The sequence below is a fragment of the Rana temporaria genome (genome assembly GCF_905171775.1).
Source record: "Rana temporaria chromosome 2 unlocalized genomic scaffold, aRanTem1.1 chr2k, whole genome shotgun sequence".
In the NCBI taxonomy this organism is placed as follows: Eukaryota; Metazoa; Chordata; class Amphibia; order Anura; family Ranidae; genus Rana; species Rana temporaria.
The window spans coordinates 1,054,315-1,080,512 of NW_024404415.1; the positions used below are offsets into that span (position 1 = coordinate 1,054,315).

Sequence of the window (26,198 nt, forward strand, 5' to 3'; positions counted from 1 at the left end):
CTTTTATTTCTCCATCAGCCCGTCCCCTACAGCTATTACCTTTTTTTGTTTTTTTGTATCGCTTAACCCTCCTTTAGATTGTAAGCTCTCAGGATCGGGGCTCTCTGATTCCTTCTGTATTTGTATTGTAACTCAGCTGTCTGTTGTCATGTTGTGAAGTGCTGCACAAATCCTGTATAATAATACCAATTCTCATCTCACTCTGCAGGTGCCGGAGACCAGAGCTTGTTCACCTCCGTCTATTCCACCCTGACTCAGCAACTGCCCCGAGAGCCCATGGAATGGAGGAGGTGAGCGCCCCCTACTGACCTCTTCTCTCTATTTATATTGTCTGCTGGTTACCTATTGCTTTATATCTGGTGCGCAGTCCCCCTCTGCTCTCGCTGTCCCGCGCTGTGTCCCCCTCTGCTCTCGCTGTCCCGCCCTGTGTCCCCCTCTGCTCTCGCTGTCCCGCGCTGTGTCCCCCTCTGCTCTCGCTGTCCCGCGCTGTGTCCCCCTCTGCTCTCGCTGTCCCGCGCTGTGTCCCCCTCTGCTCTCGCTGTCCCGCCCTGTGTCCCCCTCTGCACGCTGTGTCCCCCTCTGCTCTCGCAGCTGTCCCGCGCGGTGTCCCCCTCTGCACGCTGTGTCCTCCTCTGCTCTCGCAGCTGCGCCGCGCTGTGTCCCCCTCTGCTCTCGCAGCTGCGCCGCGCTGTGTCCCCCTCTGCTCTCGCAGCTGCGCCGCGCTGTGTCCCCCCTCTGCTCTCGCAGCTGCGCCGCGCTGTGTCCCCCTCTGCTCTCGCAGCTGCCCCGCGCTGTGTCCCCCCTCTGCTCTCGCTGCTGTCCCGCGCTGTGTCCCCCTCTGCACGCTGTGTCCCCCCTCTGCTCTCGCTGTCCCGCGCTGTGTCCCCCCTCTGCTCTCGCTGTCCCGCGCTGTGTCCCCCCTCTGCTCTCGCTGTCCCGCACTGTGTCCCCCCTCTGCTCTCGCTGTCCCGCGCTGTGTCCCCCCTCTGCTCTCGCTGTCCCGTGCTGTGTCCCCCCTCTGCTCTCGCTGTCCCGTGCTGCTGTCCCCCTCTGCTCTCGCTGCTGTCCCGCGCTGCTGCCCCCCTCTGCTCTCGCTGCTGCCCCCCTCTGCTCTCGCTGCTGTCCCCCCCTGCTCTCGCTGTGTCCCCCTCTGCTCTCGCAGCTGCCCCGCGCTGTGTCCCCCCTCTGCTCTCGCAGCTGCCCCGCGCTGTGTCCCCCCTCTGCTCTCGCAGCTGCCCCGCGCTGTGTCCCCCCTCTGCTCTCGCAGCTGCCCCGCGCTGTGTCCCCCCTCTGCTCTCGCAGCTGCCCCGCGCTGTGTCCCCCCTCTGCTCTCGCAGCTGCCCCGCGCTGTGTCCCCCCTCTGCTCTCGCTGCTGTCCCGCGCTGTGTCCCCCTCTGCACGCTGTGTCCCCCCTCTGCTCTCGCTGTCCCGCGCTGTGTCCCCCCTCTGCTCTCGCTGTCCCGCGCTGTGTCCCCCCTCTGCTCTCGCTGTCCCGCGCTGTGTCCCCCCTCTGCTCTCGCTGTCCCGCGCTGTGTCCCCCCTCTGCTCTCGCTGTCCCGCGCTGCTGCCCCCCTCTGCTCTCGCTGCTGTCCCGCGCTGCTGCCCCCCTCTGCTCTCGCTGCTGCCCCCCTCTGCTCTCGCTGCTGCCCCCCTCTGCTCTCGCTGCTGTCCCCCTCTGCTCTCGCTGCTGTCCCCCCCTGCTCTCGCTGCTGTCCCCCCCTGCTCTCGCTGTGTCCCCCTCTGCTCTCGCTGTCCCGCGCTGCCGTCCCCCCCCCCCCCCTGCTCTCGATGTCCCGCGCTGCCGCCCCCCCCCTGCTCTCGCTGCCATCCCCCTTTGCTCTCGCTGTCCCGCCCTGTGTCCCCCTCTGCTCTCACCGCCGTCCCCCGCGCTGTGTCCCTCTTGTCTCCTCCCCTTTCTGTGATCCTTAATATTCTTTCTCTTTCTTGTATACCATCTCCCCTCCTCCATCACGGTTTGCTCTTTCCCTCTTTACCCCTAAATCTCTCTTTTTTTTCCCCCTCCAGGTCATATGGACGTGCTCCAAAGATGATCCACCTAGAGTCAAATTTTGTCCAGTTTAAGGAGGAGCTTCTTCCGAAGGAGGGAAACAAAGCACTGCTCACCTTTCCTTTTCTACACATCTACTGGACTGAATGTTGTGTAAGTCATGTTGGGGTGCAGCATGTGTGTTGTAGGGCAAGTGACCGGGGGGAGCTACATGTTCAACATTGGTCATTGTATGTAGAGGTATAGGGATGTCGTCTGTTCTGGGACATCAGGGTTCCCAGGAGATATAATCTGTCCTCTGGCGTCTCTGCAGAGGTGTCCTCTGTCGTCGGGCGTCTCTGCAGAGGTGTCCTCTGTCGTCGGGCGTCTCTGCAGAGGTGTCCTCTGTCGTCGGGCGTCTCTGCAGAGGTGTCCTCTGTCGTCGGGCGTCTCTGCAGAGGTGTCCTCTGTCGTCGGGCGTCTCTGCAGAGGTGTCCTCTGTCGTCGGGCGTCTCTGCAGAGGTGTCCTCTGTCGTCGGGCGTCTCTGCAGAGGTGTCCTCTGTCGTCGGGCGTCTCTGCAGAGGTGTCCTCTGTCGTCGGGCGTCTCTGCAGAGGTGTCCTCTGTCGTCGGGCGTCTCTGCAGAGGTGTCCTCTGTCGTCGGGCGTCTCTGCAGAGGTGTCCTCTGTCGTCGGGCGTCTCTGCAGAGGTGTCCTCTGTCGTCGGGCGTCTCTGCAGAGGTGTCCTCTGTCGTCGGGCGTCTCTGCAGAGGTGTCCTCTGTCGTCGGGCGTCTCTGCAGAGGTGTCCTCTGGCGTCTCTGCAGAGATGTCCTCTGTCGTCGGGCGTCTCTGCAGAGGTGTCCTCTGGCGTCTCTGCAGAGATGTCCTCTGTCCTCGGACATCAAGAGACTCTCCAGATCTGCAAGGAGAAGGACACCTCTCCAGGCAGAATCGGGTGCAGGGTAGATCACAGGTGCAGACCTCGGCTCACCACCGTGGAAGATAATTAAAACAAGAAATTGGTCGCACACTGGCACTCCAACTTGGCTATCGCTTGTGAAACGCGTCTACCATTGCCTGGATTTGTCTCACCCTTTGACAATAAAGATGACATCAAGATAAGTTGGAGTTCCAGTGTGCGACCAATTTCTTGTTTTATGTCATCTGTCCGGAGGCCTTGTGTGCTACTCTGGAGATGTCATCTGTCCTGATACATCACGAGTCTTTCTGAGGATGTCATTTTGTCTTCAGTAGACTTGGGTCTCTCCGGAGATGTCTTCCATCCTGAGGAATCCTGGGTCTCTCCGGAGATGTCTTCCATCCTGAGGAATCCTGGGTCTCTCCGGAGATGTCTTCCATCCTGAGGAATCCTGGGTCTCTCCGGAGATGTCTTCTATCCTGAGGAATCCTGGGTCTCTGGAGATGTCTTCCATCTTGAGGAATCCTGGGTCTCTCTGGAAATGTCCTCCATCCTGAGGAATCCTGGGTCTCTCTGGAGATGTCTTCCATCTTGATGAATCCTGGGTCTCCCTGGAGATGTCTTCCATTTTGAGGAATCCTGGGTCTCTCCGGAGGTGTACTCCATCCTGAGGAATCCTGGGTCTCTCCAGGGATGTCTTCCATCTTGAGGAATCCTGGGTCTCTCCAGGGATGTCTTCCATCTTGAGGAATCCTGGGTCTCTCTGGAGAGGTCTTCCATCGTGAGGAATCCTGGGTCTCTCTGGAGAGGTCTTCCATCGTGAGGAATCCTGGGTCTCTCTGGAGATGTCTTCCACCCTGAGGAATCCTGGGTCTCTCTGGAGATGTCTTCCATCTTGAGGAATCCTGGGTCTCTCTGGAGATGTCTTCCATCCTGAGGAATCCTGGGTCTCTCTGGAGATGTCTTCCATCCTGAGGAATCCTGGGTCTCTCTGGAGATGTCTTCCATCTTGAGGAATCCTGGGTCTCTCTGGAGATGTCTTCCATCCTGAGGAATCCTGGGTCTCTCTGGAGATGTCTTCCATCCTGAGGAATCCTGGGTCTCTCTGGAGATGTCTTCCATCCTGAGGAATCCTGGGTCTCTCTGGAGATGTCTTCCATCTTGAGGAATCCTGGGTCTCTCTGGAGATGTCTTCCATCCTGTGGAATCCTGGGTCTCACTGGAGATGTCTTCCATCTTGAGGAATCCTGGGTCTCTCTGGAGATGTCTTCCATCCTGAGGAATCCTGGGTCTCTCTGGAGATGTCTTCCATCCTGAGGAATCCTGGGTCTCTCCGGAGATGTCTTCCATCTTGAGGAATCCTGGGTCTCTCTGGAGATGTCTTCCATCCTGAGGAATCCTGGGTCTCTCCGGAGATGTCTTCCATCCTGAGGAATCTTGGGTCTCTCCGGAGATGTCTTCCATCCTGAGGAATCCTGGGTCTCTCTGGAGATGTCTTCCATCTTGAGGAATCCTGGGTCTCTCTGGAGATGTCTTCCATCCTGAGGAATCCTGGGTCTCTCTGGAGATGTCTTCCATCTTGAGGAATCCTGGGTCTCTCTGGAGATGTCTTCCATCCTGAGGAATCCTGGGTCTCTCTGGAGATGTCTTCCATCTTGAGGAATCCTGGGTCTCTCTGGAGATGTCTTCCATCTCGAGGAATCCTGGGTCTCTCTGGAGATGTCTTCCATCTTGAGGAATCCTGGGTCTCTCTGGAGATGTCTTCCATCCTGAGGAATCCTGGGTCTCTCTGGAGATGTCTTCCATCTTGAGGAATCCTGGGTCTCTCTGGAGATGTCTTCCATCCTGAGGAATCCTGGGTCTCTCTGGAGAGGTCTTCCATCGTGAGGAATCCTGGGTCTCTCTGGAGAGGTCTTTCATCCTGAGGAATCCTGGGTCTCTCTGGAGATGTCTTTCATCTTGAGGAATCCTGGGTCTCTCCGGAGATGTCTTCCATCCTGAGGAATCCTGGGTCTCTCTGGAGATGTCTTCCATCTTGAGGAATCCTGGGTCTCTCCAGGGATGTCTTCCATCTTGAGGAATCCTGGGTCTCTCTGGAGAGGTCTTCCATCGTGAGGAATCCTGGGTCTCTCTGGAGAGGTCTTCCATCGTGAGGAATCCTGGGTCTCTCTGGAGATGTCTTCCATCCTGAGGAATCCTGGGTCTCTCTGGAGATGTCTTCCATCTTGAGGAATCCTGGGTCTCTCTGGAGATGTCTTCCATCCTGTGGAATCCTGGGTCTCTCTGGAGATGTCTTCCATCTTGAGGAATCCTGGGTCTCTCTGGAGATGTCTTCCATCCTGAGGAATCCTGGGTCTCTCTGGAGATGTCTTCCATCCTGAGGAATCCTGGGTCTCTCCGGAGATGTCTTCCATCTTGAGGAATCCTGGGTCTCTCTGGAGATGTCTTCCATCTTGAGGAATCCTGGGTCTCTCCGGAGATGTCTTCCATCTTGAGGAATCCTGGGTCTCTCCGGAGATGTCTTCCATCCTGAGGAATCCTGGGTCTCTCCGGAGATGTCTTCCATCTTGAGGAATCCTGGGTCTCTCTGGAGATGTCTTCCATCCTGAGGAATCCTGGGTCTCTCCGGAGATGTCTTCCATCCTGAGGAATCTTGGGTCTCTCCGGAGATGTCTTCCATCCTGAGGAATCCTGGGTCTCTCTGGAGATGTCTTCCATCTTGAGGAATCCTGGGTCTCTCTGGAGATGTCTTCCATCCTGAGGAATCCTGGGTCTCTCTGGAGATGTCTTCCATCTTGAGGAATCCTGGGTCTCTCTGGAGATGTCTTCCATCCTGAGGAATCCTGGGTCTCTCTGGAGATGTCTTCCATCTTGAGGAATCCTGGGTCTCTCTGGAGATGTCTTCCATCTCGAGGAATCCTGGGTCTCTCTGGAGATGTCTTCCATCTTGAGGAATCCTGGGTCTCTCTGGAGATGTCTTCCATCCTGAGGAATCCTGGGTCTCTCTGGAGATGTCTTCCATCTTGATGAATCCTGGGTCTCTCCGGAGATGTCTTCCATCTTGAGGAATCCTGGGTCTCTCCGGGGGTGTTCTCCAACCTGAGGGATGTCTCTACAGCTTTCATCTGTCCTGAGGAATCCTGGGTCCTGGGTCTCTCCAGATTTCATACACCCTGAGGAATGTCTCTACAGCTTTCATCCATCCTGGGTCTCTCCGGGGGTGTTCTCCAACCTGAGCAATGTGTCCCTCCGGAGATGTCCATCCTGAGACAACATGGGTCTCTCTCGGGATATCGTACATAATTGGATATCACAGTTCTCTCCAGTGATATGTATCCTGAGAAATAATTGGTGTCTCCAGAAATGTTCTGGTTACACAGTAAGTAGCAGGACATTGATACACGTGTGTAATACCTCAGATCCATGTGGAATGTATCATGGAAGAGAAGATCTTCTGCTGGACACTGTTACTCACCCTGTATTCTCCATCAGACTGTCACATATGGGCTGTAAGGCGCTTTCATACTGGACGCGAAAATGAACCAAAATTATGATTTCTCCACAGAAAATATTACAATATATTTAGTAGAAATACCGGCAGGAAGTCTTGATGGTCTGTGAGATGTTTCTTCAAATATCTGTTTGTTTTGGTTATTGTCACTTATGTGGAATTTTGTCAATAATTGGCCAATCAAATGAGATTCCCACAAAATTAACAGAAGGGCAGTTTTATCAGTTCATGCCAATTGATGAGAAAGGTACAGAAGCACACTGCCGATGTCATCTGTCCTGATAGATCGTCAATCACGGGGGGCTTGGGTCTCTCTGGAGGTGTCATCCATCACGGGGTGTCTTGGGTCTCTCTGGAGGTGTCATCCATCACGGGGTGTCTTGGGTCTCTCTGGAGGTGTCATCCATCACGGGGTGTCTTGGGTCTCTCTGGAGGTGTCATCCATCACGGGGTGTCTTGGGTCTCTCTGGAGGTGTCATCCATCACGGGGTGTCTTGAGTCTCTCTGGAGGTGTCATCCATCACGGGGTGTCTTGGGTCTCTCTGGAGGTGTCATCCATCACGGGGTGTCTTGGGTCTCTCTGGAGGTGTCATCCATCACAGGGTGTCTTGGGTCTCTCTGGAGGTGTCATCCATCACAGGGTGTCTTGGGTCTCTCTAGAGGTGTCATCCATCACGGGGTGTCTTGGGTCTCTCTAGAGGTGTCATCCATCACAGGGTGTCTTGGGTCTCTCTAGAGGTGTCACCCATCACGGGGTGTCTTGGGTCTCTCTGGAGGTGTCATCCATCATGGGGTGTCTTGGGTCTCTCTAGAGGTGTCATCCATCACGGGGTGTCTTGGGTCTCTCTAGAGGTGTCATCCATCATGGGGTGTCTTGGGTCTCTCTAGAGGTGTCATCCATCACTGGGTGTCTTGGGTCTCTAGAGGTGTCATCCATCACGGGGTGTCTTGGGTCTCTCTGGAGGTGTCATCCATCACGGGGTGTCTTGGGTCTCTCTGGAGGTGTCATCCATCACGGGGTGTCTTGGGTCTCTCTGGAGGTGTCATCCATCACGGGGTGTCTTGAGTCTCTCTGGAGGTGTCATCCATCACGGGGTGTCTTGGGTCTCTCTGGAGGTGTCATCCATCACGGGGTGTCTTGGGTCTCTCTGAAGGTGTCATCCATCACAGGGTGTCTTGGGTCTCTCTGGAGGTGTCATCCATCACGGGGTGTCTTGGGTCTCTCTGGAGGTGTCATCCATCACGGGGTGTCTTGGGTCTCTCTGAAGGTGTCATCCATCACAGGGTGTCTTGGGTCTCTCTGGAGGTGTCATCCATCACGGGGTGTCTTGGGTCTCTCTGGAGGTGTCATCCATCACGGGGTGTCTTGGGTCTCTCTAGAGGTGTCATCCATCACGGGGTGTCTTGGGTCTCTCTAGAGGTGTCACCCATCACGGGGTGTCTTGGGTCTCTCTGGAGGTGTCAACCATCATGGGGTGTCTTGGGTCTCTCTGGAGGTGTCATCGGTCTCGAGTCACGAGTCTCTCCAAAAATGACACCTGTCCTGAGGCATCATGAGGTTCTTCTTCTGCAGACTTTACTCCCTTGGCCTCAGTGATTCTGCTTTATCTACCTATCTCAGCGCACTTTCAGTGTCACTTACAACTCCATCTCCTTGGCTCCTCTTCCTCCTTCTGCTGGGGTCCCCCCCAGGCTCCGTCCTTGGGCCCCTCCTATTCTCACTCCTATACCTCTTCCCTGGGCCATTTGATAACCTCCCATGGCTTCCAATATCGCCTCTATCCCGACGACACCGAGATCTATCTCTCCATCTCCTCAACTCTCCCCCCTCCATCTGCTCAACTCACCCCCCTCCATCTCCTCAACTCACCCCCCTCCATACCTTCAACTCACCCCCCTCCATCCCTTCCACTCGCCCCCCTTCATCTCCTCCACTCGCCCCCCTCCATCTCCTCCACTCGCCCCCCCCTCCATCTCCTCCACTCGCCCCCCCCTCTAGCTCTTCTCCACTCGCCCCCCCCTCTAGCTCTTCTCCACTCGCCCCCCCTCCATCTCCTCCACTCGCCCCCTCCCCTCCATCTCCTCCACTCGCCCCCCCCCCCTCCATCTCCTCCACTCGCCCCCCTCCATCTCCTCCACTCGCCCCCCCCCCCTCCAGCTCTTCTCCACTCGCCCCCCCCCCCCTCCAGCTCTTCTCCACTCGCCCCCCCCCTCCAGCTCTTCTCCACTCGCCCCCCCCCCCCTCCATCTCCTCCACTCGCCCCCCCCCCTCCAGCTCTTCTCCACTCGCCCCCCCCCTCTAGCTCTTCTCCACTCGCCCCCCCCCCTCCATCTCCTCCACTCGCCCCCCTCCATCTCCTCACAGATCTCAAACTATAGGACATATCGGTATGGATGTCGCACCACTTCCTCAAACTCAATCTTTCTAAAACTGAGCTTGTTATATTTCCTTCTTCATGGTCCCCCCCTCCCCCCATGACTTTACCATTAAGATCAACAACACAGCCATTGGTCCCTCCACACATGCCAGGGTACTGGGTGTAATCCTTGACTCTGACCTCTCCTTCTCCCCACATCCAATCACTGGCTAAATCCTGCCGCCTTACCCTCCCCAACATCTCCAGAATCCGACCCCACAATGCAACTTATTCACTCCGCGATTATTTCCCACCTTGACTACCGCTACTCTCTCCTTAATGCCCGCCCCTTACACAGGCTCCTCCCCCCTTCAGTCTATTATGAATACTGCTGCTCCTCTCTGACAATCCCTTCACTGGTCTTCCCCCTCCCCCACCGTGTAAAATTCAAAATGCTAACCACAACATACAAGGCCACTCACAACATCGCCCCCCATCTGCAGATATCGCCCCCAAATCATCCTTTCCATCCCCCTCCTTTCCGCCCCCCCCCTCCTTTCCCCCCCCCCCCCCCTCCTTTCCGCCCCTCCCTCCTTTCCGCCCCTCCCTCCTTTCCGTCCCCCCCTCCTTTCCGTCCCCCCTCCTTTCCGTCCCCCCCTCCTTTCCGTCCCCCCCTCCTTTCCGTCCCCCCCTCCTTTCCGTCCCCCCCTCCTTTCCGTCCCCCCTCCTTTCCGTCCCCCCCTCCTTTCCGTCCCCCCTCCTTTCCTCTTTTCCATCCCCCCTCTTTTCCATCCCCCCTCTTTTCCATCCCCCCTCCTTTCCTCCTTTCCATCCCCCTCTTTCCATCCCCCTCTTTTCCATCCCCCCTCCTTTCCATCCCCCCTCCTTTCCATCCCCCCTCCTTTCCATCCCCCCTCTTTTCCACCCCCCTCTTTTCCATCCCCCCTCTTTTCCATCCCCCCTCCTTTCCATCCCCCCTCTTTTCCATCCCCCCTCTTTTCCATCCCCCCTCTTTTCCGTCCCCCCTCCTTTCCGTCCCCCCTCCTTTCCGTCCCCCCCTCCTTTCCGTCCCCCCTCCTTTCCGTCCCCCCTCCTTTCCGTGTCCCCCCATCCTTTCCGTGTCCCCCCCCTCCTTTCCGTCCCCCCCTCCTTTCCGTCCCCCCCTCCTTTCCGTCCCCCCCTCCTTTCCGTCCCCCCCTCCTTTCCGTCCCCCCCTCCTTTCCGTCCCCCCCTCCTTTCCGTCCCCCCTCCTTTCCGTCCCCCCCTCCTTTCCGTCCCCCCTCCTTTCCTCCTTTCCATCCCCCCTCTTTTCCATCCCCCCTCCTTTCCATCCCCCCTCCTTTCCATCCCCCCTCCTTTCCATCCCCCCTCCTTTCCATCCCCCCTCCTTTCCATCCCCCCTCCTTTCCATCCCCCCTCTTTCCATCCCCCCTCTTTTCCATCCCCCCTCTTTTCCATCCCCCCTCCTTTCCATCCCCCCTCCTTTCCATCCCCCCTCCTTTCCATCCCCCCTCCTTTCCATCCCCCCTCCTTTCCATCCCCCCTCCTTTCCATCCCCCCTCTTTTCCATCCCCCCTCTTTTCCATCCCCCCTCTTTTCCATCCCCCCTCTTTTCCATCCCCCCTCCTTTCCATCCCCCCTCCTTTCCATCCCCCCTCCTTTCCATCCCCCCTCTTTTCCATCCCCCCTCCTTTCCATCCCCCCTCCTTTCCATCCCCCCTCCTTTCCATCCCCCCTCTTTTCCATCCCCCCTCTTTTCCATCCCCCCTCCTTTCCATCCCCCCTCTTTTCCATCCCCCCTCTTTTCCATCCCCCCTCTTTTCCATCCCCCCTCTTTTCCATCCCCCCTCTTTTCCATCCCCCCTCTTTTCCATCCCCCTCCTTTCACTTTTGTAGAAATGTGTCAAAAAATGAGATTCCCACAAAATGAGAAGAATGTCGGTTCTAAGACGCCCCACGTGTTCAGATGAGTGGGGACTTTTTTATGTGGCGCCCCCACTAGGCTAAAACCAGGAAATCTCCTGTTCTTCAGATTTGTAGTGGAAGGGGGACGTGTAGAAGAATCCTGTACTGGGCCTCCCTCTGATTACTGGTTCTATAAGCCCCCCCCCGGGGGACATGAGACCCCCCCGGTCCTATCTCTTCTATGTCCGGGTGTCACCCCATGTAATGCAGTCTATGGAGGATCTCGGGAAGAACCTCCAGCGGTAATCTGTGTCGCCTCTCTGTGTATCCGAGTTTCCCACACCGGGGTGGGCCGCGTCTCTGGGATTCCCGCACTTCGGGTCGTAGGGGTCAGGAGTCTCCTGTGAGGTCAGGGTGGGGGGAGGGGCGAGGGGACGCAGGATTTGGCAGTGACGTACTCTTAGCGTCACTTGATGTATAAAGGCGCAGACTGCGTCATTATTACCTCCATACCGAGCCTGGATCTGTATGGAGAGCTGCGTATATACAGGAGGTCTGTATACTGGTATGTAGGGGGTGTGTATATACAGGAGGTCTGTATACTGGTATATAGGGGGTGTGTATATACTGGAGGTCTGTATACTGGTATATAGGGGGTGTGTATATACAGGAGGTCTGTATACTGGTATATAGGGGGTGTGTATATACTGGAGGTCTGTATACTGGTATATAGGGGGTGTGTATATACAGGAGGTCTGTATACTGGTATATAGGGGGTGTGTATATACTGGAGGTCTGTATACTGGTATATAGGGGGTGTGTATATACTGGAGGTCTGTATACTGGTATATAGGGGGTGTGTATATACAGGAGGTCTGTATACTGGTATATAGGGGGTGTGTATATACTGGAGGTCTGTATACTGGTATATAGGGGGTGTGTATATACTGGAGGTCTGTATACTGGTATATAGGGGGTGTGTATATACTGGAGGTCTGTATACTGGTATATAGGGGGTGTGTATATACAGGAGGTCTGTATACTGGTATATAGGGGGTGTGTATATACAGGAGGTCTGTATACTGGTATATAGGGGGTGTGTATATACAGGAGGTCTGTATACTGGTATATAGGGGGTGTGTATATACAGGAGGTCTGTATACTGGTATATAGGGGGGGGGGTGAGTTGTGTATATACAGGAGGTCTGTATACTGGTATATAGGGGGTGTGTGTATATGAAGGAGGTCTGTATACTGGTATATAGGGGTGTGAGCTGTGTATACAAGGGGTCTGTATACTGGTATATAGGGGGTGTATATATACAGGAGGTCTGTATACTGGTATATAGGGGGTGTGTATATACAGGAGGTCTGTATACTGGTATATAGGGGGTGTGTATATACAGGAGGTCTGTATACTGGTATATAGGGGGTGTGTATATACAGGAGGTCTGTATACTGGTATATGGGAGGATCTCTGACTCTGTATACAGGGGGGTGAGCTGTGTATATACAGGAGGTCTGTATACTGGTATATGGGGGGGGGTGAGCTGTGTATATACAGGAGGACTGTATACTGGTATATGGGAGGATCTCTGACTCTCTATAGGGGAAATGTATATGTAGAAGATCGGTCGGTATGTAAAATGTTCCCTAATGAGTTGCCTCCTCCGCTCAGGACACAGAGGTATATAAAGCCTCCACCAAGGATGACATCACCAAGTGGCAGAACGCTCTGCGGGCTCACGGCTCCACCGACTGGCTGATTGTGGTCATTGAGAGTGAAGCGAAGAAGAAGAACAAAACCAACATCCTCCCGCGGACCTCCATCGCAGACAAGATCCGTAGTGACTTCTGTAACAAGCAGAGCGACAGGTGAGGGCAGATTCCTGCTAGATAAGTAGTAAGTGCTTAAGGGTTATGCTAGGTGAGAGGTAGGGCTGAAGCTCTGAGGTTGGTGGGTGGGGTATGGGAAACTCTGGTTGGTGGAGCTCTGAGGTTGGTGGGTAGGTGTGGTACGTGAATCTTTATGGTTGGTGGGTAGGTGAAGCTCATTGGTTGGTAGGTGTAAAAAAAGAGGCTCTGTGGTTGGGTAGGTGTGGTATATGAGGCTCTGTGGTTGGGTAGGTATGGAATATGAGGCTCTGTGGTTGGTAGGTGTGGTAGGTGAAGCTCTGTGGTTGGGTAGGTGTGGTATATGAGGCTCTGTGGTTGGGTAGGTGTGGTATATGAGGCTCTGTGGTTGGGTAGGTGTGGTATATGAGGCTCTGTGGTTGGGTAGGTGTGGAATATGAGGCTCTGTGGTTGGGTAGGTGTGGTATATGAGGCTCTGTGGTTGGGTAGGTGTGGAATATGAGGCTCTGTGGTTGGGTAGGTGTGGTATATGAGGCTCTGTGGTTGGGTAGGTGTGGTATATGAGGCTCTGTGGTTGGGTAGGTGTGGTATATGAGGCTCTGTGGTTGGGTAGGTGTGGTAGGTGAAGCTCTATGGTTGGTAGGTGAGGCTCTGTGGTTGTGTAGGTGTGGTATATGAGGCTCTGTGGTTGGGTAGGTGTGGTAGGTGAGGCTCTATGGATGGGTAGGTGTGGTATCTGAAGCTCTATGGATGGGTAGGTGAGGCTCTGTGGTTGGGTAGGTGTGTTATATGAGGCTCTGTGGTTGGGTAGGTGTGGAATATGAGGCTCTGTGGTTGGGTAGGTATGGAATATGAGGCTCTGTGGTTGGTAGGTGTGGTAGGTGAAGCTCTGTGGTTGGGTAGGTGTGGTATATGAGGCTCTGTGGTTGGGTAGGTGTGGTATATGAGGCTCTGTGGTTGGGTAGGTGTGGTATATGAGGCTCTGTGGTTGGGTAGGTGTGGAATATGAGGCTCTGTGGTTGGGTAGGTGTGGTATATGAGGCTCTGTGGTTGGGTAGGTGTGGAATATGAGGCTCTGTGGTTGGGTAGGTGTGGTATATGAGGCTCTGTGGTTGGGTAGGTGTGGTATATGAGGCTCTGTGGTTGGGTAGGTGTGGTATATGAGGCTCTGTGGTTGGGTAGGTGTGGTAGGTGAAGCTCTATGGTTGGTAGGTGAGGCTCTGTGGTTGTGTAGGTGTGGTATATGAGGCTCTGTGGTTGGGTAGGTGTGGTAGGTGAGGCTCTATGGATGGGTAGGTGTGGTATCTGAAGCTCTATGGATGGGTAGGTGAGGCTCTGTGGTTGGGTAGGTGTGTTATATGAGGCTCTGTGGTTGGGTAGGTGTGGAATATGAGGCTCTGTGGTTGGGTAGGTGTGGTAGGTGAGGCTCTGTGGTTGGGTAGGTGTGGTAGGTGAGGCTCTGTGGTTGGGTAGGTGTGGTAGGTGAAGCTCTATGGTTGGTTGGTTGGTTGGTAGGTGTGGTTGGGTAGGTGTGGTATATGAGGCTCTGTGGATGGGTAGGTGTGGTATATGAGGCTCTGTGGTTGTTAAGGTGTAGTAGGTGAAGCTCTATGGTTGGTTGGTTGGTAGGTGTGGTTGGGTAGGTGTGGTATATGAGGCTCTATGGTTGGGTAGGTGTGGAATATGAGGCTCTGTGGTTGGGTAGGTGTGGTATATGAGGCTCTGTGGTTGGGTAGGTGTGGTATATGAGGCTCTGTGGTTGGGTAGGTGTGGTATATGAGGCTCTGTGGTTGGGTAGGTGTGGTATATGAGGCTCTGTGGTTGGGTAGGTGTGGTATATGAGGCTCTGTGGTTGGGTAGGTGTGGTATATGAGGCTCTGTGGTTGGGTAGGTGTGGTATATGAGGCTCTGTGGTTGGGTAGGTGTGGTATATGAGGCTCTGTGGTTGGGTAGGTGTGGTATATGAGGCTCTGTGGTTGGGTAGGTGTGGTATATGAGGCTCTGTGGTTGGGTAGGTGTGGTATATGAGGCTCTGTGGTTGGGTAGGTGTGGTATATGAGGCTCTGTGGTTGGGTAGGTGTGGTATATGAGGCTCTGTGGTTGGGTAGGTGTGGTATATGAGGCTCTGTGGTTGGGTAGGTGTGGTATATGAGGCTCTGTGGTTGGGTAGGTGTGGTATATGAGGCTCTGTGGTTGGGTAGGTGTGGAATATGAGGCTCTGTGGTTGGGTAGGTGTGGTAGGTGAAGCTCTATGGTTGGTAGGTGAGGCTCTGTGGCTGATAGGTTGGTAGGTGTGGAATATGAGGCTCTGTGGTTGGGTAGGTGTGGTATATGAGGCTCTGTGGTTGGGTAGGTGTGGTATATGAAGCTCTGTAGTTGGGTAGGTGTGGTATATGAGGCTCTGTGGTTGGGTAGGTGTGGTATATGAGGCTCTGTGGTTGGGTAGGTGTGGTATATGAGGCTCTGTGGTTGGGTAGGTGTGGTAGGTGAGGCTCTGTGGCTGATAGGTTGGTAGGTGTGGAATATGAGGCTCTGTGGTTGGGTAGGTGTGGTATATGAGGCTCTGTGGTTGGGTAGGTGTGGAATATGAGGCTCTGTGGTTGGTAAGGTGTGGTAGGTGAGGCTCTGTGGTTGTGTAGGTGTGGTAGGTGAGGCTGTATGGATGGGTAGGTGTGGTATCTGAAGCTCTATGGATGGGTAGGTGAGGCTCTGTGGTTGGGTAGGTGTGTTATATGAGGCTCTGTGGTTGGGTAGGTGTGGAATATGAAGCTCTGTGGTTGGTAGGTGTGGTATATGAGGCTCTGTGGTTGGGTAGGTGTGGTATATGAGGCTCTGTGGTTGGGTAGGTGTGGTATATGAGGCTCTGTGGTTGGGTAGGTGTGGTATATGAGGCTCTGTGGTTGGGTAGGTGTGGTATATGAGGCTCTGTGGATGGGTAGGTGTGGTAGGTGAAGCTCTGTGGTTGGGTAGGTGTGGTATATGAGGCTCTGTGGTTGGGTAGGTGTGGTATATGAGGCTCTGTGGTTGGTAGGTGTGGTATATGAGGCTCTGTGGTTGGTAGGTGTGCAATATGAGGCCCTATGGATGGGTAGGTGTGGTATATGAGGCTCTGTGGATGGGTAGGTGTGGTATATGAGGCTCTGTGGATGGGTAGGTGTGGTATATGAGGCTCTGTGGTTGGTAAGGTGTGGTAGGTGAAGCTCTATGGTTGGTTGGTAGGTGTGGTTGGGTAGGTGTGGTATATGAGGCTCTGTGGTTGGGTAGGTGTGGTAGGTGAGGCTCTGTGGTTGGGTAGGTGTGGTATATGAGGCTCTGTGGTTGGGTAGGTGTGGTATATGAGGCTCTGTGGTTGGGTAGGTGTGGTATATGAGGCTCTGTGGTTGGGTAGGTGTGGTAGGTGAGGCTCTGTGGTTGGGTAGGTGTGGTATATGAGGCTCTATGGATGGGTAGGTGTGGTAGGTGAGGCTCTGTGGTTGGGTAGGTGTGGTAGGTGAGGCTCTGTGGTTGGGTAGGTGTGGAATATGAGGCTCTATGGATGGGTAGGTGAGGCTCTATGGATGGGGTAGGTGTGGTATGTGAGGCTCTGTGGTTGGGTAGGTGTGGTAGGTGAGGCTCTGTGGTTGGGTAGGTGTGGTAGGTGAGGCTCTGTGGTTGGGTAGGTGTGGTAGGTGAGTCTGTGGTTGGGTAGGTGTGGTAGGTGAGGCTCTGTGGTTGGGTAGGTGTGGTAGGTGAGGCTCTGTGGTTGGGTAGGTGTGGTAGGTGAGGCTCTGTGGTTGGGTAGGTGTGGTATGTGAGGCTCTGTGGTTGGGTAGGTGTGGTATGTGAGGCTCTGTGGATGGGTAGGTGTGGAATATGAGGCTCTATGGATGGGTAGGTGAGGCTCTGTGGTTGGGTAGGTGTGGAATATGAGGCTCTATGGATGGGTAGGTGTGGTATATGAGGCTCTATGGATGGGGTAGGTGTGGTATGTGAGGCTCTGTGGTTGGGTAGGTGTGGTAGGTGAGGCTCTATGGATGGGTAGGTTGGGTAGGTGTGGTATATGAGGCTCTGTGGATGGGTAGGTGTGGTAGGTGAGGCTCTGTGGTTGGGTAGGTGTGGTATATGAGGCTCTGTGGTTGGGTAGGTGAGGCTATGTGGTTGGGTAGGTGTGGTATATGAGGCTCTATGGTTGGGTAGGTGTGGTATATGAGGCTCTGTGGTTGGGTAGGTGTGGTAGGTGAGGCTCTGTGGTTGGGTAGGTGTGGTATATGAGGCTCTGTGGTTGGGTAGGTGTGGTATATGAGGCTCTGTGGTTGGGTAGGTGTGGAATATGAGGCTCTGTGGTTGGGTAGGTGTAGTAGGTGAGGCTCTGTGGTTGGGTAGGTGTGGTAGGTGAGGCTCTGTGGTTGGGTAGGTGTGGAATATGAGGCTCTGTGGTTGGGTAGGTGTGGTATATGAGGCTCTGTGGTTGGGTAGGTGTGGAATATGAGGCTCTGTGGTTGGGTAGGTGTAGTAGGTGAGGCTCTGTGGTTGGGTAGGTGTGGTATATGAGGCTCTGTGGTTGGGTAGGTGTGGAATATGAGGCTCTGTGGTTGGGTAGGTGTGGTAGGTGAAGCTCTATGGTTGGTAGGTGAGGCTCTGTGGCTGATAGGTTGGTAGGTGTGGAATATGAGGCTCTGTGGCTGATAGGTTGGTAGGTGTGGTATATGAAGCTCTGTAGTTGGGTAGGTGTGGTATATGAGGCTCTGTGGTTGGGTAGGTGTGGTATATGAAGCTCTGTAGTTGGGTAGGTGTGGTATATGAGGCTCTGTGGTTGGGTAGGTGTGGTATATGAGGCTCTGTGGTTGGGTAGGTGTGGTATATGAGGCTCTGTGGTTGGGTAGGTGTGGTAGGTGAGGCTCTGTGGCTGATAGGTTGGTAGGTGTGGAATATGAGGCTCTGTGGTTGGGTAGGTGTGGTATATGAGGCTCTGTGGTTGGGTAGGTGTGGAATATGAGGCTCTGTGGTTGGTAAGGTGTGGTAGGTGAGGCTCTGTGGTTGTGTAGGTGTGGTAGGTGAGGCTGTATGGATGGGTAGGTGTGGTATCTGAAGCTCTATGGATGGGTAGGTGAGGCTCTGTGGTTGGGTAGGTGTGTTATATGAGGCTCTGTGGTTGGGTAGGTGTGGAATATGAAGCTCTGTGGTTGGTAGGTGTGGTATATGAGGCTCTGTGGTTGGGTAGGTGTGGTATATGAGGCTCTGTGGTTGGGTAGGTGTGGTATATGAGGCTCTGTGGTTGGGTAGGTGTGGTATATGAGGCTCTGTGGTTGGGTAGGTGTGGTATATGAGGCTCTGTGGATGGGTAGGTGTGGTAGGTGAAGCTCTGTGGTTGGGTAGGTGTGGTATATGAGGCTCTGTGGTTGGGTAGGTGTGGTATATGAGGCTCTGTGGTTGGTAGGTGTGGTATATGAGGCTCTGTGGTTGGTAGGTGTGCAATATGAGGCCCTATGGATGGGTAGGTGTGGTATATGAGGCTCTGTGGATGGGTAGGTGTGGTATATGAGGCTCTGTGGATGGGTAGGTGTGGTATATGAGGCTCTGTGGTTGGTAAGGTGTGGTAGGTGAAGCTCTATGGTTGGTTGGTAGGTGTGGTTGGGTAGGTGTGGTATATGAGGCTCTGTGGTTGGGTAGGTGTGGTAGGTGAGGCTCTGTGGTTGGGTAGGTGTGGTATATGAGGCTCTGTGGTTGGGTAGGTGTGGTATATGAGGCTCTGTGGTTGGGTAGGTGTGGTATATGAGGCTCTGTGGTTGGGTAGGTGTGGTAGGTGAGGCTCTGTGGTTGGGTAGGTGTGGTATATGAGGCTCTGTGGTTGGGTAGGTGTGGAATATGAGGCTCTGTGGTTGGGTTGGTGTGGTATATTAGGCTCTGTGGTTGGGTAGGTGTAGTAGGTGAGGCTCTGTGGTTGGGTAGGTGTGAAATATGAGGCTCTGTGGTTGGGTAGGTGTGGTATATGAGGCTCTGTGGTTGGGTAGGTGTGGAATATGAGGCGCTATGGATGGGTAGATGTGGTAGGTGAGGCTCTGTGGTTGGGTAGGTGTGGTATATGAGGCTCTGTGGTTGGGTAGGTGTGGAATATGAGGCGCTATGGATGGGTAGGTGTGGAATATGAGGCTCTGTGGTTGGGTAGGTGTGGTATATGAGGCTCTGTGGTTGGGTAGGTGTAGTAGGTGAGGCTCTGTGGATGGGTAGGTGTGGTATATGAGGCTCTGTGGTTGGGTAGGTGTGGTATATGAGGCTCTGTGGATGGGTAGGTGTGGAATATGAGGCGCTATGGATGGGTAGGTGTGGAATATGAGGCTCTGTGGATGGGTAGGTGTGGTATATGAGGCTCTGTGGTTGGGTAGGTGTGGAATATGAGGCGCTATGGATGGGTAGGTGTGGAATATGAGGCTCTGTGGTTGGGTAGGTGTGGTATATGAGGCTCTGTGGTTGGGTAGGTGTGGTATATGAAGCTCTGTGGTTGGGTAGGTGTGGAATATGAGGCTCTGTGGTTGGGTAGGTGTGGTATATGAGGCTCTGTGGTTGGGTAGGTGTGGTATATGAGGCTCTGTGGTTGGGTAGGTGTGGTATATGAGGCTCTGTGGTTGGGTAGGTGTGGTAGGTGAAGCTCTATGGTTGGTAGGTGAGGCTCTGTGGCTGATAGGTTGGTAGGTGTGGAATATGAGGCTCTGTGGTTGGGTAGGTGTGGTATATGAGGCTCTGTGGTTGGGTAGGTGTGGTATATGAAGCTCTGTAGTTGGGTAGGTGTGGTATATGAGGCTCTGTGGTTGGGTAGGTGTGGTATATGAGGCTCTGTGGTTGGGTAGGTGTGGTATATGAGGCTCTGTGGTTGGGTAGGTGTGGTAGGTGAGGCTCTGTGGCTGATAGGTTGGTAGGTGTGGAATATGAGGCTCTGTGGTTGGGTAGGTGTGGTATATGAGGCTCTGTGGTTGGGTAGGTGTGGAATATGAGGCTCTGTGGTTGGTAAGGTGTGGTAGGTGAGGCTCTGTGGTTGTGTAGGTGTGGTAGGTGAGGCTGTATGGATGGGTAGGTGTGGTATCTGAAGCTCTATGGATGGGTAGGTGAGGCTCTGTGGTTGGGTAGGTGTGTTATATGAGGCTCTGTGGTTGGGTAGGTGTGGAATATGAAGCTCTGTGGTTGGTAGGTGTGGTATATGAGGCTCTGTGGTTGGGTAGGTGTGGTATATGAGGCTCTGTGGTTGGGTAGGTGTGGTATATGAGGCTCTGTGGTTGGGTAGGTGTGGTATATGAGGCTCTGTGGTTGGGTAGGTGTGGTATATGAGGCTCTGTGGATGGGTAGGTGTGGTAGGTGAGGCTCTGTGGTTGGGTAGGTGTGGTATATGAGGCTCTGTGGTTGGGTAGGTGTGGTATATGAGGCTCTGTGGTTGGTAGGTGTGGTATATGAGGCTCTGTGGTTGGTAGGTGTGCAATATGAGGCCCTATGGATGGGTAGGTGTGGTATATGAGGCTCTGTGGATGGGTAGGTGTGGTATATGAGGCTCTGTGGATGGGTAGGTGTGGTATATGAGGCTCTGTGGTTGGTAAGGTGTGGTAGGTGAAGCTCTATGGTTGGTTGGTAGGTGTGGTTGGGTAGGTGTGGTATATGAGGCTCTGTGGTTGGGTAGGTGTGGTAGGTGAGGCTCTGTGGTTGGGTAGGTGTGGTATATGAGGCTCTGTGGTTGGGTAGGTGTGGTATATGAGGCTCTGTGGTTGGGTAGGTGTGGTATATGAGGCTCTGTGGTTGGGTAGGTGTGGTAGGTGAGGCTCTGTGGTTGGGTAGGTGTGGTATATGAGGCTCTATGGATGGGTAGGTGTGGTAGGTGAGGCTCTGTGGTTGGGTAGGTGTGGTAGGTGAGGCTCTGTGGTTGGGTAGGTGTGGAATATGAGGCTCTATGGATGGGTAGGTGAGGCTCTATGGATGGGGTAGGTGTGGTATGTGAGGCTCTGTGGTTGGGTAGGTGTGGTAGGTGAGGCTCTGTGGTTGGGTAGGTGTGGTAGGTGAGGCTCTGTGGTTGGGTAGGTGTGGTAGGTGAGTCTGTGGTTGGGTAGGTGTGGTAGGTGAGGCTCTGTGGTTGGGTAGGTGTGGTAGGTGAGGCTCTGTGGTTGGGTAGGTGTGGTAGGTGAGGCTCTGTGGTTGGGTAGGTGTGGTATGTGAGGCTCTGTGGTTGGGTAGGTGTGGTATGTGAGGCTCTGTGGATGGGTAGGTGTGGAATATGAGGCTCTATGGATGGGTAGGTGAGGCTCTGTGGTTGGGTAGGTGTGGAATATGAGGCTCTATGGATGGGTAGGTGTGGTATATGAGGCTCTATGGATGGGGTAGGTGTGGTATGTGAGGCTCTGTGGTTGGGTAGGTGTGGTAGGTGAGGCTCTATGGATGGGTAGGTTGGGTAGGTGTGGTATATGAGGCTCTGTGGATGGGTAGGTGTGGTAGGTGAGGCTCTGTGGTTGGGTAGGTGTGGTATATGAGGCTCTGTGGTTGGGTAGGTGAGGCTATGTGGTTGGGTAGGTGTGGTATATGAGGCTCTATGGTTGGGTAGGTGTGGTATATGAGGCTCTGTGGTTGGGTAGGTGTGGTAGGTGAGGCTCTGTGGTTGGGTAGGTGTGGTATATGAGGCTCTGTGGTTGGGTAGGTGTGGTATATGAGGCTCTGTGGTTGGGTAGGTGTGGAATATGAGGCTCTGTGGTTGGGTAGGTGTAGTAGGTGAGGCTCTGTGGTTGGGTAGGTGTGGTAGGTGAGGCTCTGTGGTTGGGTAGGTGTGGAATATGAGGCTCTGTGGTTGGGTAGGTGTGGTATATGAGGCTCTGTGGTTGGGTAGGTGTGGAATATGAGGCTCTGTGGTTGGGTAGGTGTGGTATATGAGGCTCTGTGGTTGGGTAGGTGTAGTAGGTGAGGCTCTGTGGTTGGGTAGGTGTGGTATATGAGGCTCTGTGGTTGGGTAGGTGTGGAATATGAGGCTCTGTGGTTGGGTTGGTGTGGTATATTAGGCTCTGTGGTTGGGTAGGTGTAGTAGGTGAGGCTCTGTGGTTGGGTAGGTGTGAAATATGAGGCTCTGTGGTTGGGTAGGTGTGGTATATGAGGCTCTGTGGTTGGGTAGGTGTGGAATATGAGGCGCTATGGATGGGTAGGTGTGGTAGGTGAGGCTCTGTGGTTGGGTAGGTGTGGTATATGAGGCTCTGTGGTTGGGTAGGTGTGGAATATGAGGCGCTATGGATGGGTAGGTGTGGAATATGAGGCTCTGTGGTTGGGTAGGTGTGGTATATGAGGCTCTGTGGTTGGGTAGGTGTAGTAGGTGAGGCTCTGTGGATGGGTAGGTGTGGTATATGAGGCTCTGTGGTTGGGTAGGTGTGGTATATGAGGCTCTGTGGTTGGGTAGGTGTGGAATATGAGGCGCTATGGATGGGTAGGTATGGAATATGAGGCTCTGTGGTTGGGTAGGTGTGGTATATGAGGCTCTGTGGTTGGGTAGGTGTGGTATATGAAGCTCTGTGGTTGGGTAGGTGTGGAATATGAGGCTCTGTGGTTGGGTAGGTGTGGTATATGAGGCTCTGTGGTTGGGTAGGTGTGGTATATGAGGCTCTGTGGTTGGGTAGGTGTGGAATATGAGGCTCTGTGGTTGGGTAGGTGTGGAATATGAGGCTCTGTGATTGGGTAGGTGTGGTAGGTGAGGGTAGTTGTTGTGGAGGAGGACACAAGGATTTCTTTGTCTCCTCAGGTGTATGGTTCTGGTGGACCCCCTGAAGGAAACTTCCCGCTCCCAGGAGTCCTGGTCTCTCTTCCTGTCCAAACTGCGCACATTGCTGCTGACGTCCTTCACCCGAAACCTGGGACACTTCGAGGATGAGATGAGGACTCTGCGAGAGAAGAGGACCGAGCCGGGGTGGAGCTTCTGTGACTATTTCATGGTGCAGGTACAAGTACCACCCCTCTACATCACATGACACCTCCCCCTCATATAAAGGACACAGGGTTCCTTCCGTACACCAGACTCCTCCTATATCACGTATACCCCTCCCATACAAAGCTTCCTCCACCTATAGAGGGCACTGTGTTCCTTCCTGCACCAGACTCCTCCTATATCATGTATACCCCTCCCATACAAAGCTTCCTCCACCTATAGAGGGCACTGTGTTCCTTCCTGCACCAGACTCCTCCTATATCATGTATACCCCTCCCATACAAAGCTTCCTCCACCTATAGAGGGCACTGTGTTCCTTCCTGCACCAGACTCCTCCTATATCACGTATACCCCTCCCATACAAAGCTTCCTCCACCTATAGAGGGCACTGTGTTCCTTCCTGCACCAGACTCCTCCTATATCGTGTATACCCCTCCCATACAAAGCTTCCTCCACCTATAGAGGGCACCGTGTTCCTTCCGTACACCAGACTCCTCCTATATCATGTATACCCCTCCCATACAAAGCTTCCTCCACCTATAGAGGGCACTGTGTTCCTTCCTGCACCAGACTCCTCCTATATCACGTATACCCCTCCCATACAAAGCTTCCTCCACCTATAGAGGGCACTGTGTTCCTTCCTGCACCAGATTGTGCTGCATATTGAAAAGTATACAGTTATCTACACCGCAGGTCCTCCCCTCCTCCCTGTGCTGCACATAGGAAAATATACAGTTATCTACACCGCAGGTCCTCCCCTCCTCCCTGTGCTGCACATAGGAAAATATACAGTTATCTACACCGCAGGTCCTCCCCTCCTCCCTGTGCTGCACATAGGAAAATATACAGCTATCTACACCGCAGGTCCTCGCCTCCTCCCTGTGCTGCACATAGGAAAATATACAGTTATCTACACCGCAGGTCCTCCCCTCCTCCCTGTGCTGCACATAGGAAAATATACTGCTATCTACACCGCAGGTCCTCCCCCCTCCTCCCTGTGCTGCACATAGGAAAATATACAGTTATCTACACCGCAGGTCCTCCCCCTCCTCCCTGTGCTGCACATTGGCTTCTGTTGGTTGTAGCCTGGCTCACCTTGGACTTTTTGTTGTCTCAGGAGGAGCTGGCCTTCGTGTTTGAAATGTTGCAGCAGTTTGAAGATGCGTTGGTTCAGTACGATGAGCTGGACGCTCTTTTCTCGCAGTATGTGCTGAACTTCGGAGCTGGAGGTAAGTGAATAGGTGGATTTGGTGCTGAATGGAACGATCGGAGATGTGATGGGCTGGCAAAGCCTCTATTGACCTCCTTCTCTCATTGTTCTCCTGTCCGTTGCCTAGATGGAGCCAATTGGCTGAGCTCGTTTTGCCAGCCGGTTCAGAGCTGGGATGGCCTGTCCTTACGGAAGCCCATAGACATGGAGAAGAGGGATATGATCCAGAAGAGGAGAGCCAATCTCCTGGAGTTACGCAGCTACTTGTTCTCCCGCCAGTGCACTTTACTCCTCTTCCTGCAGAGGCCTTGGGAGGTGGCCAACCGGGCCCTGGAGCTTCTTCATAACTGCGTTCAGGAGCTGCGCCTACTGGAGGTAAGTCCATGTCACCATTATGTTCTCTATCAGGGGAGGTGTGAGGTCCATCCACCATTATGTTCTCCTTCAGGGGAGGTGTGAGGTCCATCCACCATTATGTGCTCCTTCAGGGGAGGTGTGAGGTCCATCCACCATTATGTTCTTTAGGGAGAGGTGTGAGGTCCATCCACCATTATGTTCTCCTTCAGGGGAGGTGTGAGGTCCATCCACCATTATGTTCTCCTTCAGGTGAGGTGTGAGGTCCATTCACCATTGTGTTCTTCCTCAGGGGAGGTGTGAGGTCCATTCACCATTATGTGCTCCTTCAGGGGAGGTGTGAGGTCCATTCACCATTATGTTCTCCTTCAGGGGGAGGTGTGAGGTCCATCCACCATTATGTGCTCCTTCAGGGGAGGTGTGAGGTCCATCCATTATTATGTTCTCCTTCAGGGGAGGTGTGAGGTCCATTCACCATTATGTGCTCCTTCAGGGGAGGTGTGAGGTCCATCCACCATTATGTGCTCCTTCAGGGGAGGTGTGAGGTCCATCCATTATTATGTGCTCCTTCAGGGGAGGTGTGAGGTCCATCCACCATTATGTTCTCCTTCAGGGGGAGGTGTGAGGTCCATCCACCATTATGTTCTCCTTCAGAGGAGGTGTGAGGTCCATCCATTATTATGTGCTCCTTCAGGGGAGGTGTGAGGTCCATCCACCATTATGTTCTCCTTCAGAGGAGGTGTGAGGTCCATCCACCATTGTGTTCTCCTTCAGGGGAGGGGTGAGGTCCATCCATTATTATGTTCTCCTTCAGGGGAGGTGTGAGGTCCATCCACCATTATGTGCTCCTTCAGGGGAGGTTCATCCACCATTATGTTCTCCTTCAGAGGAGGTGTGAGGTCCATCCACCATTATGTTCTCCTTCAGGGGAGGTGTGAGGTCCATCCACCATTATGTGGTCCATCCACCATTGTGTTCTCCTTCCTGTCTGCAGGTCTCTGTCCCCCCGGGGGCTCTGGATTGCTGGGTCTTCTTGAGTTGTCTGGAGGTTCTGCAGAGGATAGAAGGCTGCTGTGAACGGCCTCAGCTGGAGGCCAACATCTCCCACACGGTGGGGCTCTGGAGCTACGCCATGGAGAAGCTGCAGTCTCTGGGCTCCCTGTGTGGTCTGGTCTCGGAAGGTGGTCCATGCTCGGAGGATCTTCAGAGGACGGTGGATCTGTTGGCTGGACTGGGAGCGGAGAGGCCGGAGACTGGTGAGAATGAATGTAACATATAGATGTGATATGAGGCTCCCTGTGCTCTGTACATGTGATATACTGAGTGTTGTTACCCCCCCTCCTCCCCTCCCCCACAGCCAATACAGCGCAGAGTCCTTACAAGAAGCTGCAGGAGGCGCTGTCCTCAGAGGAGGCCTTTGAGAAGCATTATCTGGTGAGTGGTTCATGTCCTCTAATGGTAGGTCATGTGACTATTTCTGTGTCTGTCTGCCCCCCCCCCCCCCTTTGTGCCCACAGGAGCTCGCCCACGCCACCATCCAGATGTACAACACCATCTGCAGAACGCGCTCCGCCAAGCTGGTGGGGAAGGATCTGGCCGAGTTTTACATGTAAATGTTCATAATAAACCGAGTGCAAGGAGAGCTGACTGATACAAAGCTGTGTACAACATATTTCACCCCTCGGGGGCCGTCACATGACGCCAGAGGAGGCTTTAAGAGTGCGCAGCTTTGTAATGCAAGAGTGATGGTTGGCGTTGTCCCTGACTTGTATCCAGACTCTGATCTCTAATTTCTCTGTATATTCTATGTATGGGGTCCCCCAGGTGACGGGTACAGGGGTGGGGGGGGGTATACGGGGGGGAAGTCTGGTCTGTGATCTGATCTCTCTGCTCGGTCCCCTGTATATTCTATGTATGGGGTCCCCCAGGTGACGGGTACAGGAGTTGGGGGTATACGGGGGACAGTCTGTGATCTGATCTCTCTGCTCGGTCCCCTGTATATTCTATGTATGGGGTCCCCCAGGTGATGGGTACAGGGGTGGGGGGGTATACGGGGGACAGTCTGGTCTGTGATCTGATCTCTCTGCTCGGTCCCCTGTATATTCTATGTATGGGGTCCCCCAGGTGAAGAGTACAGGGGTGGGGGTATACGGGGGGAAGTCTGGTCTGTGATCTGATCTCTCCGCTCG

The 26,198-nt window shown here is 54.0% G+C and overlaps 1 protein-coding gene and 1 long non-coding RNA gene across 2 annotated transcripts in view; both read left to right on the forward strand.

Moving 5' to 3' along the window:
* Nucleotides 1-208: 208 nt before the first annotated feature.
* TRAPPC10 (trafficking protein particle complex subunit 10) overlaps nucleotides 209-26,198 on the forward strand; it is a gene marked incomplete at its 5' end in the record, with an annotated part of 46,635 nt that continues 20,645 nt past the window's right edge. The window contains 9 exon segments of the mRNA XM_040334160.1: nucleotides 209-290; nucleotides 2,026-2,161; nucleotides 12,357-12,553; nucleotides 22,263-22,458; nucleotides 23,563-23,674; nucleotides 23,783-24,030; nucleotides 25,004-25,265; nucleotides 25,367-25,443; nucleotides 25,527-25,618. Of these exon segments, the coding sequence (XP_040190094.1) occupies nucleotides 209-290; nucleotides 2,026-2,161; nucleotides 12,357-12,553; nucleotides 22,263-22,458; nucleotides 23,563-23,674; nucleotides 23,783-24,030; nucleotides 25,004-25,265; nucleotides 25,367-25,443; nucleotides 25,527-25,618 (1,402 nt within the window).
* LOC120921645 lies at nucleotides 12,933-13,911 on the forward strand. Its single transcript, XR_005744922.1, has 3 exons — nucleotides 12,933-12,990; nucleotides 13,198-13,374; nucleotides 13,767-13,911. It is a non-coding gene; the product is annotated as an uncharacterized LOC120921645 (long non-coding RNA).